This window comes from Patella vulgata, chromosome 9, assembly GCF_932274485.2.
Source record: "Patella vulgata chromosome 9, xgPatVulg1.2, whole genome shotgun sequence".
Classification (NCBI taxonomy): Eukaryota; Metazoa; Mollusca; class Gastropoda; family Patellidae; genus Patella; species Patella vulgata.
Window position 1 is genome coordinate 29280278 of NC_065887.2, and position 19013 is coordinate 29299290.

The window sequence follows — 19013 nt, forward strand, 5'->3', positions numbered from 1 at the left end:
TAGAGCAAATTTTGCTTTAGAAGATGGATGTCCATTTCGATTTCTATTCCCCGAAAGTGATTAGATCCAAGAAACGGTGTGCACAGTATTTATAATATTAGAAAAATGCAGGATTATTAATTTAAACTTGAAATGTGGCGTGAAATTTGTGTACACAGCGATAGCCGCAATGTACGAATAATATCTCCTCGGTTTTTAAATCAGAGAATATTAATCCATGTAGAAGTATCCGTAAAATGGATAAGATCGTCAGAAATTGTCCTATTCTTTGGAAAATAACTTGAGAGAAAAAAGTGTGATAAACTGGTGCGAAATTAACAGAGCGGTCGCCACAATGATATATTGGGACGAAATGTCTTCTAGCCTTGATTGAGTTGTGGAAAATGGCCGAGGAAACAGAAATGAAATGTCTTTGGTTACAAGACAAGACTTTGACGGGCGACTGCTACGTTCAAGTTGGAAAAGAAGTGGTAGATTTTAGCTCTCAGTATGGAAGCGAGAGAAGTATTTCGTACACTGCCTCAAATTTAGCAGGAAAAGAAACTATTTACCCTGGTTACGGGGATTACACACAAGCTTGTGTTTTTGTAAGTTTACTTGCTAATTGTTGGCTATCATTATTGACCAGAATACTGTATCTTAGTCCGGATTTCAGTATGATAACCTGCAGTACTGTAGTGAATACTGCATCTAGGCCTACTAAAGATACTTTCCCGCATACAAACTGTGATTAGATTAAGATAAGATAAGATTTTATTGTATCTAAACATCCCATTAGAGATAGAGGCAGCATACAAATATTTGATAATTTTTCCGACTAAAAACATATTCAACAAACTAATTAATCTATCCAAAATTTGCTTCAAATCCCTCTCAAAACTTTGTAATTGCGGGAGATACCTCACACTATAAATAAACTGTTGTAAGAACCCATGTTTGTCACCTAACTTCATTGAGGTGACAATAATTTTTTCATTACTTACTCAAACTTACTAAGTTACTGTCCATTTACCATACATATTAAGGCCTAAATTAATTCCTAATTATTTTCTGTCAACTTCGCTTTCCGTTGTTTAATTGTGTACGTTGAAACCCCTGATTGTTCCCAACACTGCCTAACCATTTGATCAAGAAATAACAACCGCTCCCTCAGTCAAGCTAGCACATAATAAGCTGGCCGACAACAGTTGTGTTGCCAGTTAGATCATCTTCAATCGAAGGCTTGATCTTGCTTTAACTCTGTACATCTTATCAAGGCCTTCAATTCTGCCTATTTCAGCACTAATTTCAATTGGGCATTCACCCAGCTTGAGAGCCTATCAGATTCGTCAATTATCACAATTATCGTTTTCCGCTTTCCAGCTGAAATGTCTACCTGTGATAACCGTGTTGCAAAGTTCAAGGTTCGTTCAATGTCAAGGTTTACGTGGACTGCGTGGAGGTTGCTATATTTGATTTGTGTCACAACCCCTGATTGGATGCTACTGTTCACGTGTCTGCAGTAAATTGACATAACGTAGACCATAACTTATAAGTTTGGGAATTGTAGGCAATCTAGCAACATCATTGTTTCAGAAACATGCAGTTAGATATAGCCTGACATTTTTTCCCAGTGCTTGCCCCATGAGTGGTTTTCGGGTAATCGAGTATTTTTCTAGTAAGATTGGGTGTCCATACTTTCCATCTATACTAAATTTGTCATACTTTTATTTGAAATAACCCTCCCGATAAATACTTTCGGGACAATGTATCTCTAAAGCTACATTTTTATAGAAATAATTCATATAAACAAACCACAACCATACTTTGCTTACCTGGAGTTAAACAGACTATATTATATACAAACTTAATAAAATTGCAAACCGCTACATTTATCAATTACAGCATTTGAAAAACTTGATTTGCAGCCAAAATAACACTTTACGGTACGGTATTACATTACAGTCATGAATAAAATAAATGATGTTATTCAGAGATAAAAAGTCAGCATCGTTTAAGAATATTTACAAACACTAAACCTGAAGCTCTTTGAAATTCTAGATTAAAATGGACATTCAGTTAGTATGACAAAAGGTTGATTAATACAGGCATTGCTACTTTAAACATAAGGAATATATTCATATAAGTATAGACATTGGTAGGCCTACCCGGCGGGTTAGTGCTATTCTGCTGTTCCTTGTCATTAGGCAAATGAGTAATGTTCAATACAATTACCCCATTGATCATCAGATGAATTATTTTACATGTAATTATAAAATAGAGTTTAAAGCTCCAACATGTCAGAATGAAGGTTATTATTAAATATTATTATAGTTGAAAGTGAAAGTCATACATTTATTGTTAAAAGTCCAAAAAGTATTCATATTGACCAGTTCTAACTTTAGGCATTAAAGGTTATCTTTTGATTTCACACATTCATTTTATGTTTCTTACTGTGTATGTGCTTAATAAAATAATAATAACAGTCCACTCTTCAAATAAATATGATATATTTTTTGACTTTGAGATGTTAGCCAACTGTCTTGTTAAACAGTGTTCGGTTTTCTACTACCCTAGCACTGGTCTATTAAAGGGACTGCGACAGTACGATCATAAGTTTTTCTTAATTAATGTACTTACGATAAATAAAACAGCCCATAGGCCATAGTGTAGCTGTCTCACTTTTTCTTTCTGCAGAGAACATATGGACGCTGGTGGAAACTGGCCCCGTCAGCTGTTAAAAAGTTTAAAAAAACACCGGATGACTTTTGTAGTTTTGACTTCATTGGTAAGATTTGTAACATTGTTTGAAATCAGGAATTCTGTTGTCTATTATAACAGTAAACTATTTAAACCTTGTAAACACTAAAAAAGCAAGCAAGTCCTGCATGTTAGTCCGCAAAGACCTAGTTTGTGTTAAGTGGACTTTAAACCCCATTTCTCTCTCTGTACTATAAATATACATTCGTCTGCCAAGCACCAGTTGCTCGCTTTGCCCACTTCCCCACCCCTGAATTTCGAAAAAAAAATCCAGTATCAGGCCCATAATACTAAGCTGAGAGTTTATCGCTACATAATTTTGCATTGTAATTTTAATTTTAGAAGTATCGTTTGAAGAGAAAGTATATCCAACAAAAATTGAAGTATTTGAGACATATAACCCAGGTTGTATTGTTAAAATCCTCGCTTGTGATTCTACTGCTGGTACTGATGTAGATACCGGAAAAGTACAGTAATGTATTTTTTTTTAACTCTTTAACAAATACTGAAGAATATTCATTAAACTTGAATCCTACTAATGAAAAGACAAAACCTGTGAAAATTAATTTGTATAAATTTAAACTGTAGTTTTCTGTAATACGATTTTATCTGAGTAGATGGAGTCTTATTTGTAGTAGATTTATATTTCAACATCAAATTCATATAAAAAAAATTCACATTTAAAAAAACATTAATATTTCAGATGGGTGACATTATGGAGTGGTCAACCTCAAGTTCCAGTAAAAGAAGCAAAAATATTTTCTCCACCTTTGAGGAAAGTGAAATTTATGACTGAGTGAGTGAATTTAGTTATATCTTTGAAAGTACTACATGCAATTACCGATGTACTGACAAACGAAAGAAATGAAATGAACTGTGTCACACATCTTTGGTATTTATTAAAAATTGCAAAACTTTTTTGCTATCAAAATCAAAAAGGCCATCAAATTTATCTTTAATCCACTGTATTCTGTAAACTTCCAGTGCTGCAAAGATGAAATGTGGCGTTAACTTTCCTCTCATTTTCCAGATTGGTAATACATAAAAGACTATCAAATTTCTACAATTTCAGCCAGTAGCTTCTAAAGTTATTGCCCTCGGTCACTTTGATAAGTTTTGTGAATGCTATATCGACGAAAATGGTCTGAACTGCATTGAATGTTTACGACTTGTGCAACAAAGAATCATACTGCGAAACCCTTTATAAACTGGGCAGATCAAGCTGCTATTGGGTAATTTAATGGCTTATTAGCAACCTATTATTCAGTCGAAGCAGAGGAAATAATTCTCTACAAATTTTAATGGAAAATGATCACAAAAATTAAATATTCTTTTTTTTTTCAGTCTCATTCGACTAGAAATATGTCAGGACTTAGTGGATTATTATACTGAGTTAGATAGTATTAGACTTCATGGTGTCAAGGAACATAGTTCTGACAGATTAGGAATGGTTCAAGCTTATTCAAGTGGCTTTAGTCATGAAATTGAAAATGGATTGCTACGTACATTGGATAGTCCAGAGCTTGAAGATGTCTGTCCAGAAGACAAAATATCTTTAGCACTTCAAGACTTTAAAATATCAGATGAAGATTCCAGTATACCTAATGTAGAGGAAGAAGAAGAAATTGAATACACTGAAAATGGTGCTTTTAACTGTTTACCAGTAAGTATACATGTATAGTATTGTCTCATTCTTCAGTGGTGTAGAATGAAAGGTCTGGCAAGGATCAGCATCAAGTCGGTCAAAAAAAAGGGAGGTGCTGTATACTAGTGCTGGCATGATATATCGTTGAATTGATGTATTGCGATTCTTTTTTTTTATGTCTTTTGTGGCTTCAGTAAGTAACCTGTCACTCTTAATTATCAACATCACACATTATCCATGGGTACACAAACACTCTTAAATTGTTTTGGTGTTTATTTTGAACCACATTAGTTTATTTCTTCGATATCAGCAGTACTAAAAATATTAATTATTCATTTATCCTGTTGTTTTCTTGGTAAATATTGACCTGGTTATGAAACGTGATGCGAATCGTATCATAGCCCCTGAAACGCAATACATATTGTATTGTGACTGCTGTAGCAATACCCAGCACTACTGTGTATACAATGGCATGCACGTAAAAGAATATTTGAAAATTGGAAATCAATTTCTGGTCCGGCAAATATTCCCTCGTATGCCCTTCTTCATTGTCTCATTCCCACTGGAGATTATGTCTATTTTCTCTTGTGAGTTTTATTTTTTTATTTCGAGTTGAGCAGTGAATAACTACGATTGCCCCCACACCATAATTTGAGCCCAGGACATTCCTGAGACCAGTACCCTGACTGATCGACTACAGCTCTAGTTTTGAGAATAAGGGTCAAATTGTGGATATGATCATGAAGATGATCGGAATCGGTCTTTTTGCATGTAATGAATGCTATCTTACAAGACTACAGCAATGGATTGGCTCATTTGCGCATAATCTAATTTGAACTTGCCTGATGAAACTGTATATTCAAATCTGGAAATTGTTTGATAATTGAATTGGCTTGTTTTTTATAGGGTGAAATAATACAGCTGATATTAGAGTTTCTAGATATACCAGATTTATGTAATCTAGCTCAAACTTGCAGGTAAAAACACTAATATTTATATTAGTTACTTCTACACAACTTTATTTATAGCCACACTGTTCGAGGCCAATATCAGTCTAATTAAAATACAGTTCCAAATTGTGTTTGTTTTTTATGCATATTATGGCACCCATTGCATATATTTGACTTGTTTGTGAGAGAGGTCATGTTGGGGGGTCACATATGTGAAATTTGACTTATTGACGTGAAGTATTTTTATTTTTACTAGTCCTCACAAAAAAAGCAGGATCTGGAAGGATCTGTTTGTCCTCTGTCACAAAGCAAGAGAGAGAGAGAGAAGGGGTTTAACGTCCACTCGACACAAACTAGGTCATTTCGGGACTAACATATGGTTTAATTTTATTTCAATAAAACCCACGAGGTTGGACAGACGACCCTACTCTTTGCCATGTACAACCGGGGATTCGAAACCACGCCAGTTGACTCAATGACAGACTTTATGATACAGCGCGCGCACGCTAACCATTCAGCCATCCAACCCCCCCTGTCACAAAGCAGTCATGTCCATAAAGTGGATGAAAAGTTTTAAAAAGAGAACTGAAATTTAGATCTGTCTTTTAATCAGATTGGTGTGAATGTATATATATTGAAATTAATGTGATCTGCTATATGTCCTCTTTTGTATTAATATTACTGGGTAAATTTTGGTAATTTTAACACACACACACACTAGTTTAAATATCAGATAATTAATAATTATTTAACATCACATTTTGTTTTTCATTTTTGCTTATTATGTACATGTATGTGTACTCATCAGGAAAGTTAGAGGCAGGATACTATTTGGTGTGAACTCCTTCAGTATATTTTGTTTATGTTTTTAGGTTGCTACGGAAACATTGTAGTGATCCATTATTATATACAGAATTAAATTTACAACCACACTGGACACAGGTATTTAATAATTTCAAAGTATTCTCTAGTGGACCTTGGTTTTTTTTCTGTCCCATCCGATTGAATAGGCAACATTTTAAGCTAGTCTTGAGAAGTACTGAGTTTTCTTGATTGATCTTTGCTGGAATTCACACCCAAGATATTCTAATTGAGAGTCAAGTGTCCTAAGCAGTAAGCACCCAACTACAGCAGTCCAGATGATGTGTTCTTTAATATGAGGTTCTGGGATATTAAAACCTGGGATATTTTGTGATGAATTTACCCAATAGCATAAAGCTTACATTGTACATTGATATTAAATACTTTTGGCAATGATTGCGTGCCATACACAGTACCATTAAATATGTCATGTGATAGGATGATTTCATGATATTGTCACATAACAAGCATGTTTCCTATTTCACTAATAAAGATTCTATTCATATTGTCTAAGCCTTCCATTTAACCACAGAAGTTGATGCAGTCTAGTTGAGAGTCCATTGCTGTAACCACTTGTCTACCACAGTCCCTGTGTTCTTTAATTTGAAGTTCTTCTTGGTTCTCACCATGTTAAACCCTGTTGATGTCTTTTTATGATGTTATTAACTTTCACAGATTTGACAAGATTCTGAATTGCATGTCATATCTATATTTAATATTATGTTTTGTTTTATTTCTATGGAATTAGATTCGAGATTCAACTTTAAATAGTCTGAAGTCAACATGTTCGTGTGAACTTTTACAAAGATTAAACTTAGCATGGTGTGGTAAAGGTGGAATATTAACTAATTGTGGTTTAAACAAGTAAGGTTTTTTTTCTTATTTAATGACTCTTTATTCAGATAGACATGCATTCCAGGACAGACCTCCAATGCAGGACGGGGGGTTGGATGGCGGAATGGTTAGCATGCGCGCGCTGTATCACGAGGCCTGTCATTGAGTCAACTGGCGTGGTTTTGAATCCCCGGTTGTACGTGACAAGGAGTAGGGTTGCCTGTCCAACATCGTGGGTTTTCTCCGGGTCCTCCGGTTTCCTCCCACTGCTAAAGACACCTACGCGCAAGTGAATTATTGAAATAAAATTAAAACCTTATGTTAGTCCCGAAATGACCTAGTCTGTGTCGAGTGGACGTTAAACCCCATTTCTCTCTCTCTCTCTCTCCACCCAATCCAGGACAGACCTGCATTCCTGAATGCAGCACATTTTATCCCTCAAAGATTAGTCCATATCATCTCATACAATATGCAGTTTTAAAAGTCAAATATTTTTAGATAAACCTTTGTTTGGGGTGTGAAATTATTTCCAGTAGCTAGGATTAAAATGACAAGACCTCTTTGATACCGGTAGAAAAAAAATGTTGGTATGAATTATTAAAGTTAAAATGTTGGTATGAATTATTAAAGTTAAAATTAGTAAACAAACTTACCTCTGTTTTAATACAGTCTAAACATATAGATCTTGTTCAATGAATGATCGAAAAATAACACCGATCAATGGTGAATAGACGGTTTAGATACACTGATCAGCTATATAGGGCCCCACCTGACAAATTATGGATATGGAACCAGAGAGTTTTATTTCTTTTAAGCTGAAAAACAGCATAGAAAGTTAATTTCAAATGTTAATTATCATTTTTAGTGCCAATGAAATGTAAGTATATAAGAGGTGGGAATATGAGTCCAACAACTCAGACTCGAGTCTGACTCAAATCAAAAACTGACTTGTGACTCAACTTGAAATATTTCTTGAGACTCAACCTGCGACTTGAAAGGGCTAATGACTCGAGTTGTAGTGAGGGAACATAACTCTAGCTTGACTTATATGCCATGAATTGCTGACTCTTGGGACTGAAGTCAGTGACTTCGGACATAACTTGGACTCAAGGTCCCGCAACTTGTTCCCACCTCTGAAGCATGTATTTCTTATTCTCAAATACATGTATTCAACAAAATATATGACTTTTTTTTTTCTAGTTTTCTACCAGTGTGTAGTAATACGTTAACTTATATTGGTCTAGCTTGTTGTCAGTTTGTTGATTCTACAACTCTAAAAATTGTTTCTGAAAATTGTCCAAATATTGAAGGTAAATATAACTTAAATGTTCTTCTTTTAAATTAAATTAACTTATTTTTTATGGGGGTGAATTATGTTTATTTTTTTTGAATATATATGAACTATGTTTCTGTTTGTTTGGTATATGAATCATATTTATTTTCTCTTTGAAATTGAATTATGTTCAATTTTTATCGGTAATTGAGTTATGTTACTTATTTTGCTGGTAGAGAATGAATTATGTTCAATTTCTAGTGGTAATTAAATTATGTTATTTATTTTGCGGGTAGAGAATGAATTATGGTTATTTTCCTGTTAAGTATGAGAATGCCCCTAAGAGTAACCTATTTCAATGTTGTGGGCAAGCCCTTTCAAAAAAAGCTAAGGGGTAAAAAAAAACAACAATAGTCAAAGGTCGCAGTGATGTACAGAATGCATTAATTTCTCTAAGAAATGAAGTAGTTTTTCTGTGTAATATATATTGGTGACAGATGTAGCATATAATTTTTACTGCCATTTTGTTTGTTTCAGAGATAGATTTAAGTTGTTGTCGTAAGGTGGATAATGTGGCCATGTTATTGTTGTTAAGATTTAGTAAATTAAAAAGATTAAATCTCTATCGAACTATGGTTGATATGCATTCCTTGATAGCAGTTATAAGGTATGTTAAAATTGTATGACATATTTATCTTTTAAATCATATGATCTTTAATCTCATCTAATATACTATTCAAAAAAAGTAGGGGATATTTGATTTTGGGGGCATAATACTAAAATATGCAAATGACTACGAAAAAAGTCACTATAGAACCTAACAGAAGAAACATTTCCAGTTACATGTGACGCCCAAACGCACCAATAGCTACCGCATAGAATGCAGGTGATGCTTGGGATCATCATGGGGGTCCAACCCAAGATTTGCACGACTCTGACTTTGAATGTTACAGTCATTGTGGCATTGAATTCCAGGGTGGAAACATCAGTTTAATTGTTTTAGTGACCAGAAAACAAATTTTGATATGCGTCGGCTTACCCAAAATGAAAGGTTACGTGCCCTTGGCATGCTACAGATCGGCACAACACAGGCGGTTGTGGCGCGGACGATGAATGTTTCTCAGTCTGTCATAAGCAGGCTATGGTCCAGATACCGTGATACACAATCTGTACAGGACAGACCACGCTCAGGTCGACCAAGGGCGACAACTCAAGCCCAGGATCGATTTATCCGTACCTTGGCCTTGAGAAATCGTGTCATCACAGCAAATCAGATCAGCGCTCGTCTTCAAACAGACACTGGTGTGAGAGTGAGTGGCCAGACGATTCGGAATCGACTGCATAGGGGTCACCTTCGCGCCCGACGTCCTCGCGTGATCCCTTGTTTGAGAGATCATCACATTCAGGCAAGACGTCGTTGGTGTAGGGATCGTCAACACTGGGATAATCGACGCTGGAGCAATGTGATGTTTTCAGATGAGTCAAGGTTCACTGTTGATTTTTTGGACAGACGTAGGAGGGTGTGGCGTCGTCGAAACGAGCGCTTCCAAGACGTTAACGTCATCAGACATGATCGATTTGGGGGTGGTTCTGTTATGGTGTGGGGAGGCATCACTGTTGCTGGAAGAACGGCTTTACATGTTGTTGCAGGGCGTGTTACAGGCCAGTACTACCGGGACAACATCTTGGCAGTCCATGTTGTGCCGTTCGCACGACGTCATGGCCGCCGTTTCATCTTCCAGGATGACAACGCAAGATGTCACAGGGCCAGGATCGTTACAGGTTACCTCCAACAACAGAACATCACCACATTACCTTGGCCAGCACTGATTCCCGACCTCTCCCCCATCGAGCATGTCTGGGACATGCTTGGACAGAGGTTACGTCAACGTCAACAACGTCCTGCCAATGTCCAAGAACTTGCTGCTGCGTTGCAACAGGAATGGGACAATCTGGACCAAAATGATCTTAGACGTCTCATTAGGAGTATGCCACGTCGGATCAATGCTTGTTTGGCAAACAGAGGAGGATTTACCCGTTACTGACTTGGTTGTGATGCTGTGGTAACTTTGCTGTTTGACCCCGGGTATCATTTTACCGTTATAATGGTCAGTCTGTGCCTTACTTAGTCTAACGATCATTTGGAATAAATCGATGAATGTGAACTTCATTTCATTTTGTCATTTGTTTCTTCGTCAGTTTCATTAGGTGACTTTAATAACACTTAAAAATCAAATATCCCCTACTTTTTTTGAATAGTATAGTAATTCAAAGCAATAAACTGACCTTCTCAGTCCTACTACCATTGTCACCCTTTTCTAAGCTGACTGTCTGCATCAGTTTGAAAATCATCAACATATTCATGGCTTAATCAACTATTATATATATCGAACATTCATTTCACATCGCACCTGTCACATTCTTTTGTAAATATTTGAATTTATGATTCTTCAGTGCATATTATAGCAACCATATCACACTGTCTTGATATTAGGCTGACTGCGATCTAACACAGAAGTATGATACAAGTATTAAAAAAAAATAGAAAAAAAGTCTGATTAGTTGTTTCAGGACAATGCTAGTTGCTCATCAAAACATATTTTATTGCAAAAATATTTTTTTACAAAGGGATAAGAACAATTTATAACAAATTATGAATCTTCTCCCAAAAAATCAGTCAAACTTTTATATAAAATAATATGGCGAATTGTTTTTTAATTTAACTAACATAAACATATATACATCTATTTACAAAATTCATTGTAATGCATACGAATACGTTAACTTATTGGTACATTATTACAGTAATTATTTTTAATTATATATAAAACGTTTTGAGTCTTTGATATACCTTTGAATAAGTAAAACTAACATTCTATTTGCTACTGTGGCAAGACTATCAAAACTACTGTTCCAGTTGTGAATTTCTCATATACTTTTGTTTCTCATATACTTGTATGTTTTTCGGATACTTGTGTATTTTTCTGATACTGGTTGTGCATTTTTCGGATACTTGTGTATTTTTTAGAATACTTAATGTGTATTTTTCTGATCCTTGTGTATTTTTCAGATATTGCCTGTGTATTTTCTAAATATAACTTAATTAAATTTCAGATCATGTCCATTGTTAGAACATTTAAATCTCGGATCATGTATAAGGATAAATTGTTTTGATGATGTACTAATAGAATTAGGTCAATGTAGCAAGTAAGTATATTTTACAATAGATACTAGGGCTGGCAATCGATCGTGTTTCAAGTATCGATTATCGTGGACCATCCGCCGATGGATAATCGATAATATCGGCAAATTATTTTGACTTACAATGGACTTGTTGAATTGGTTTGAAAACAATCATAATTTGTACACGAATTATATGCGAGTTTATGCTGTGATATCATTCTGTATACATGTAGAATTTTTTTTTTCCCGTTAATTTGACATTTGACAATAAAATAATAGCATTCCATAGCAAAACCAAGGTGTAGAAAAAAACTCAATCAACTTCGTTTGGAAGACAGAACCCGCCACTGCTCGCCATATCTTTGTCGCTTATGACCTGAATAATACTGAGTAAAATGTAGTTATTTCCCTTTGATCACATCAAATGAATTCTTCAGTTCGCCATAACAGTTTATTTCTTGCAGTGATTTCTTTGCACTGGGGAAATTAAAAATCTCGTCTTCAGACATTTCTTCGCAAATTTCTTAATAAATTAATAAATTTTATAAAGGGAAAGTACGTTTTTGACTTAGAAACAGAGAAGACGAAAGAACTGAAGAGTTAAAATAAGGGACACAACTGGATGTTAAGTGAAACCATTGACTCTCATCATGACATAAGCGGCCAACATTTCTCACTGGTTGCGTCTCGCGTGAAAAAAAACCAACAAACGTGTGTTTTATTATGACTATTCTGTTTAATTACAGTTCTAGGCCCAAGCACGCATTGCAAAGAATACAGTGATAAGGATTATTTTTATGGACTTCTTCTTGCAAGTGAAGTACCTATAATTGCGCGATCGATATTTTAAAACTGTATCGATAATCGATTTTCAAAACACTTACCGACGATTATCGGCAATTATCGATTATTTCCGCCAGCTCTAATAGATACCCTGACAGATACTTTATTGGACTTGATAAAATATCATGAAAATAAATAGGATGGGCTTTGTGACCCAATGTGGATAATAAAGACAGCTATATGCCAAACAATGTGCTATGATAGAAATAACACCATTACAGTGATGCTAGATGACCTACTCTTATTTTCATTTTCGTTTCATGGGATCGTTAACATGCTGCCAGTTTTTGTCTCATGTGAATAAGGAAACGGTGCAATACTCACCAAGACAAGGTTGTTCCTGAAATGTTCTTGGAGCTAGTTCATAACTTACGGATTAAGAAACGAGAAGTCTGTCTCACTAGCCATAATTATTGTGATGTCATAAGCCAGATAAACTTATCAAATATGTATAATTGTAGCCATCTCCTGGATAATTTCATTGTAAAATAACTGGATTGTTGAGACAAAGAAATAAAATATGCATCTTGCTGTTGGTTATTTACAGGAATTTGTTAACACTAGATTTATGGCAGGCTCGTACACTATCTGATATAGGATTAAAAGCTCTAGCACATGGTTGTCCTCTACTACAAGAACTTGATCTAGGCTGGTGGTAAGTACATATTTTAAAGATCAAAATGACTTATTCTTTCATAGCAGACTTCAATTCTAAGATTGGAAAAAGATCACAAGAATGAATCATTAGATATAAAGTAATCTTTAGATGGCCATAACTTATGTTTGGACCAATATTTCCTTTGGTAAGACTACTTTTTAATGTGTATGGTTTGAAAGTGTATATTTGTCTATTAGTCAGGATTTTTCTGGGATATTGTGTCTTTAATGTTTATATTTTATATCTACTGTATGTTTCAGTCCTGAACTTAGATCTAGAACATCATGTTTTACAACACTGTTACAAGAATGTCGTAACTTACGTAAATTATATTTAACAGCTAATAGGTGAGTATGTTATTAGGTTATCATATATTGTATGAAACAAATTTCCTAATACCTAATACCACTGGGCCAATTAAACAATAAAAATTATCAATTCTTGAATTTATTTTTCGTCTTCGAAGAACTTTTGATGAATGCCTTCAGTTATTTTCAGTCATTGCCCTTGTCATCAAAACCTTTTAATCTTTCTACAAACCAGAGTTTTATGAAGTTTTTTTTCTCACTTTCCTGAACTTGTTTGAAGAATTTTTGTTTATGACATTCAAACCTTGTTATTTGTGTACAAAATATCATACTTTCAATTTAAATTATTTTGGAGAAGGTACAAATGACCCAGTTAACTTTAAAAACCCTAGTAAATATATGTATGGTTTTATTTTATTCTATGGTTTGTTTTAGAACTGTTGGGGTGGGGGCAAATTTTTTGACATATGCACATTAAATCGTAAGGTCTGTCTTTGAGTCTAGTGGCATGGTTTCAGTTCCTCTCTGTCCAACTTTGCGGGTTTTCTCCGGGTTCTCTGGTTTCCTCCAACTACTAAAGACCCCTGTGCGCATGGGAATTGTTGAAATAAAATTGAACCATATGTTAGTTTGTGTCGAGTGGATGTTAAACTCCATTTCTCTCTTTAACTCTAGAACTGTTTGTGATGGTGATCTACGTGCTATAGCTCAGTATTGTCCTTATATGGAACAAATAGATATATTGGGTACTAGAGAAGTCACACCAGATGCTGTTAATAGGTAAAAACATTCTTATCAATTTATACTTAAAGCCACTGATCCATTCTTAATACTGTCTAATTTTTTTCATGATTTTATCCAGGATAAAATATACTCCAATTGATTGTTTGATATTTAATAAAGAAAACCCAAATATATAATGAAATAGTGTTAAACTTCGTATATCATCGGTAGATAATTGGACAGCTCAATTCAATCGGAATAGGGGGGTTGGATGGCCGAATGGTTAGCATGTGCGTGCTGTATCATACGGTCTGACATTGAGTCAACTGGCGGGGTTTCGATTCCCCGGTTGTACGTGACAAGGAGTATAGTCGCCTGTTCAACCTCGTGGGTTTTCTCCGGGTCCTCCGGTTTCCTCCCACTGGTAAAAAGACCCCCTACGCGCAAGCGAATTAGTGAAATAAAATTGAACCATGTGTTAGTCCCGAAATGATTTAGTTTGTGTCGAGTGGACGTTAAACCACATTTCTCTCTCTCTCTTAATCGGATTAATAAGTGGCCAATCGTAAAATTTTGCTCAACATTTATAGGGGATGCTGGCTTGTTTATATAGTCTGCAACAGTGTAGTGATGTAGCAGAATTATAAGGCATTTATTCTTTTGTTTTCATCCTATTTCATTTCATTCCGTGTCATTTTGTGGGAGCCCTAATGGCTCCCGGTGCTGACCAAGAAAGTTCCCTGGGATCTTCGTGGTTGGTTTGCCCTTGACATTGATGCTGGACGGGGAGGGGCTAGCAAGAAACAACATCTAGTTGATCTGATGATACGGAAAGCTAAGGTCCCTTGTGTAAACGCTGGTTTGGTCGCAAAAGAACCGTTAAGTCAGTTGTCCGGACAAAACTTCACGCATAGAAAACAGCCTGGATGGTGCAGAAATGTAGCAAACACTTAACCCAAATTCATTTCACTTCTGTTTCGTTTGCTACCTTTGTTTTCTTTCAATTTATTTCCTTTCATTTGGATACACGTAAGAAGGAATCTCTGTGAAGTAGACTCAATGATTACAAAAACTGTTTTTATACGCTCACATTGAAATGTGGTCGTATATTGTCGTCGGTCCGGCGCCCACAATTGCTTGTGGACGCTCTAGGGGCCAAAGTTAATATCCGATTGACCTTAAATTTATACACAGTGTTTAAGGTCTTGAGACGAAGAAGCCTATTGATTTTCAGCGGTTTCCGATAATTACTGCCAGAGTTATGACCCTTGATCACTTTGAAAAATCTTGTGGATGCTCTGGAAGCCAAAGTTAATATCCGATTGACCTTAAATTAATACACAGTGTTTAAGGTCGTGAGACGAAGAAGCCTATTGATTTTCAGCGATTTCCGATAACTACTGCCAGAGTTATGTCCCTTGATCACTTCAAAAAATCTTGTGGACGCTCTAGAAGCCAAAGTTAATATCCGATTGACCTTAAATTTATACACAGTGTTTAAGGTCTTGAGACGAAGAATCCTATTGATTTTCAGCGATTTCCGATAATTACTGCCAGAGTTAGGGCCCGTGATCACTTTGAAAAATCTTGTGGACGCTCTAGAGGCCAAAGTTAATATCTGATTGACTTTAAATTTATACACAGTGTTTAAGGTCATGAGACAAAGAAACCTATAGATTTTCAACAATTTCCGATAATTACTACCAGATTTATGGCCCTTGATCACTTCAAAAAATCTTATGGATGCTCTAGAAGCTAAAGTTAATATCCAATTGACTTTAAATTTATACACAGTGTTTGAGGTTATGGGATGAAGAATCCTATTGATTTTCAGCGATTTCTGATAATTACTGCCACAGTTATGGCCCTTGATCACTTCAAAAAATCTTGTGGACGCTCTAGAGGCCAAAGTTAATATTCGATTGACTTTAAATTTATACACAGTGTTTAAGGTCATGAGACGAAGAAGCCTATTGGTTTTCAGCGATTTCCGATAATTACTGCCAGAGTTATGGCCCTTGATTTTCAACGATTTCCGCTCTAAAGGCTAAAGTTATTATCCGATTGACTTCAGATTGATACACAGAGTTTAAAATCTTGAGACGAACAAGTATATTGATTTTCAATGAATTTTTATGACTTTAACAAATTCATGATATTAAAAGTTTTGTATACAAAACGTTAGCATGGGGCAGAACTTTATAAAAACCAAATAAATTCTAATGGTTTTCTGATAATTACTTCATGAGTTGTTGCTCTTAATCAGATTTTAGTGTATTATAAATGTTTCATTACTGAAAAAAGTAAAAATATGCGTCAACTGTTGTTGACTGCCCGGACGATTTAGCTGCTGTGGGCGTATGTTTCGTTGCCTGGCAACCTATCTTTCTTTTTACAGGGTTCTTGAAAAGTGTAAAAATTTAAAATTCTTTGATGTTTCCTTCTGCGGAGGGATTTTAGATAACCATGTAACACACTGGGAACTACAATATCCTTACATCAAATTTAAGAAGAGTTACCAGTCCTGACAGTTGATTTTTGGATTATAGGATACTGGACAATCATTCTACCTCATCTTGATAATGCAATTATTTCAAAATACTACCATTAGTTATGCATAATTTAATGTTTTATGAAACAGTAGCTTGTTTATGATCACCTTATTTCTAGTCCACACAGATTGTTTTAAATTCTTAGTCAAGAAATTCACAAGATTCGTGTGACGATTTTCACCAAATTAAACACCTGGGTCTCATTTTTCCGATGAATCCTTACATCAAATTTAAGAAGAGTTACCAGGCCTGACTGTTGATTTTTGGATTATAGGATACTGGACAATCATTCTTCCTCTTCTTGATAATGCAATTATTTCAAAATACTACCATTAGTTATGCATAATTTAATGTTTTATGAAACAGTAGCTTGTTTATGATTATTTTATCTCTAGTCCACACAGATTGTTTTAAATTCTTAGTCAAGAAATTCACAAGATTCGTGTGACGATTTTCACCAAATTAAACACCTGGGTCTCATTTTTCCGATGTATCCTTACATCAAATTTAAGAAGAGTTACCAGTCCTGACTGTTGATTTTTGGATTATAGGATACTGGACAATCATTCTTCCTCATCTTGATAATGCAATTATTTCAAAATACTACCATTAGTTATGCATAATTTAATGTTTTATGAAACAGTAGCTTGTTTATGATCACCTTATTTCTAGTCCACACAGATTGTTTTAAATTCTTAGTCAAGAAATTCACAAGATTCGTGTGACGATTTTCACCAAATTAAACACCTGGGTCTCATTTTTCCGATTGGCATGTATGTATACATAAGTACAAACTTAAAAACTGGCGTTAATTGTAAGAAAAGAGCAAGACGGAAAGTAAGTAAGAATGTGTTTGTGAAATATACTTAGCAAGATGCTTCGATCATTATGGCAATATTCAGTCAAAATCAATTCCAGTTATTTCAATAAAACAATTGATTGTTTTAAGGACAGTTTGTAAATCTCAAATGAATATTTATTGATTTTATTTTTGGATGATAATATTGGCAAATTTATAAAGACCAATCTGACCAGTTTGAGACTGTAACCGTAAAATATACCCATGTGATCTTTCGGTGATCGGCAACAACTTGTGAAGATAATCCTTTAAAGGGGCATTAGGTAAGATTAGATAAAGAGCTGACAGTTTTTGTTATAATAGTTAAAATATAGAGATAATGAAATGAGAATATTCTGAAAATTTCAGTCAAATTACTTCACTCTGAACCAAGATATACTATTCAAAAAAAGTAGGGGATATTTGATTTTTAAGTGTTATTAAAGTCACCTAATGAAACTGACGAAGAAACAAATGACAAAATGAAATGAAGTTCACATTCATCGATTTATTCCAAATGATCGTTAGACTAAGTAAGGCACAGACTGACCATTATAAGGGTAAAATGATACCCGGGGTCAAACAGCAAAGTTACCACAGCATCACAACCAAGTCAGTAACGGGTAAATCCTCCTCTGTTTGCCAAACAAGCATTGATCCGACGTGGCATACTCCTAATGAGACGTCTAAGGTCATTTTGGTCCAGATTGTCCCATTCCTGTTGCAACGCAGCAGCAAGTTCTTGGACATTGGCAGGACGTTGTTGACGTTGACGTAACCTCTGTCCAAGCATGTCCCAGGCATGCTCGATGGGGGAGAGGTCGGGACTCAGTGCTGGCCAACGTAATGTGGTGATGTTCTGTTGTTGGAGGTAACCTGTAACGATCCTGGCCCTGTGACATCTTGCGTTGTCATCCTGGAAGATGAAACGGCGGCCATGACGTCGTGCGAACGGCACAACATGGACTGCCAAGATGTTGTCCCGGTAGTACTGGCCTGTAACACGCCCTGCAACAACATGTAAAGCCGTTCTTCCAGCAACAGTGATGCCTCCCCACACCATAACAGAACCACCCCCAAATCGATCATGTCTGATGACGTTAACGTCTTGGAAGCGCTCGTTTCGACGACGCCACACCCTCCTACGTCTGTCCAAAAAATCAACAGTGAACCTTGACTCATCTGAAAACATCACATTGCTCCAGCGTCGATTATCCCAGTGTTGACGATCCCTACACCAACGACGTCTTGCCTGAATGTGATGATCTCTCAAACAAGGGATCACGCGAGGACGTCGGGCGCGAAGGTGACCCCTATGCAGTCGATTCCGAATCGTCTGGCCACTCACTCTCACACCAGTGTCTGTTTGAAGACGAGCGCTGATCTGATTTGCTGTGATGACACGATTTCTCAAGGCCAAGGTACGGATAAATCGATCCTGGGCTTGAGTTGTCGCCCTTGGTCGACCTGAGCGTGGTCTGTCCTGTACAGATTGTGTATCACGGTATCTGGACCATAGCCTGCTTATGACAGACTGAGAAACATTCATCGTCCGTGCCACAACCGCCTGTGTTGTGCCGATCTGTAGCATGCCAAGGGCACGTAA

General features: G+C 35.8%; 1 protein-coding gene across 2 annotated transcripts; it reads left to right on the top strand.

Annotated features, from left to right (window-relative positions):
- The first annotated feature begins 132 nt into the window (after window positions 1-132).
- Window positions 133-18069, top strand: LOC126807751 (F-box/LRR-repeat protein 4). 2 transcript variants are annotated; one of them, XM_050532525.2, is made up of 15 exons: window positions 133-587; window positions 2677-2767; window positions 3082-3211; window positions 3443-3535; window positions 4084-4402; window positions 5291-5361; window positions 6207-6276; window positions 6944-7059; window positions 8230-8339; window positions 8840-8969; window positions 11417-11509; window positions 12876-12983; window positions 13247-13333; window positions 13970-14074; window positions 16416-18069. In XM_050532525.2, exons 1-15 carry the CDS (start codon window positions 384-386, stop codon window positions 16543-16545), a joined length of 1857 nt encoding a protein of 618 aa, XP_050388482.1. In that variant the 5' UTR covers window positions 133-383; the 3' UTR covers window positions 16546-18069. The 2 variants fall into 2 exon arrangements, with proteins under 2 accessions (XP_050388482.1, XP_050388483.1); XM_050532526.2 differs by lacking the exons at window positions 133-587; window positions 2677-2767 and having other exon boundaries at window positions 3109-3206.
- Window positions 18070-19013: the final 944 nt, after the last annotated feature.

Excerpts from the sequence above, each read along its gene's own strand:
- LOC126807751 (XM_050532525.2), top strand. The coding sequence starts at position 384 with ATGGCCGAGGAAACAGAAATGAAATGTCTTTGGTTACAAGACAAGACT. Across the intron at positions 3,212-3,442 it reads GTAGATACCGGAAAAGTACA|ATGGGTGACATTATGGAGTG; the intron begins GTAATGTATTTT and ends TTAATATTTCAG. Across the intron at positions 12,984-13,246 it reads GAACTTGATCTAGGCTGGTG|TCCTGAACTTAGATCTAGAA; the intron begins GTAAGTACATAT and ends TGTATGTTTCAG.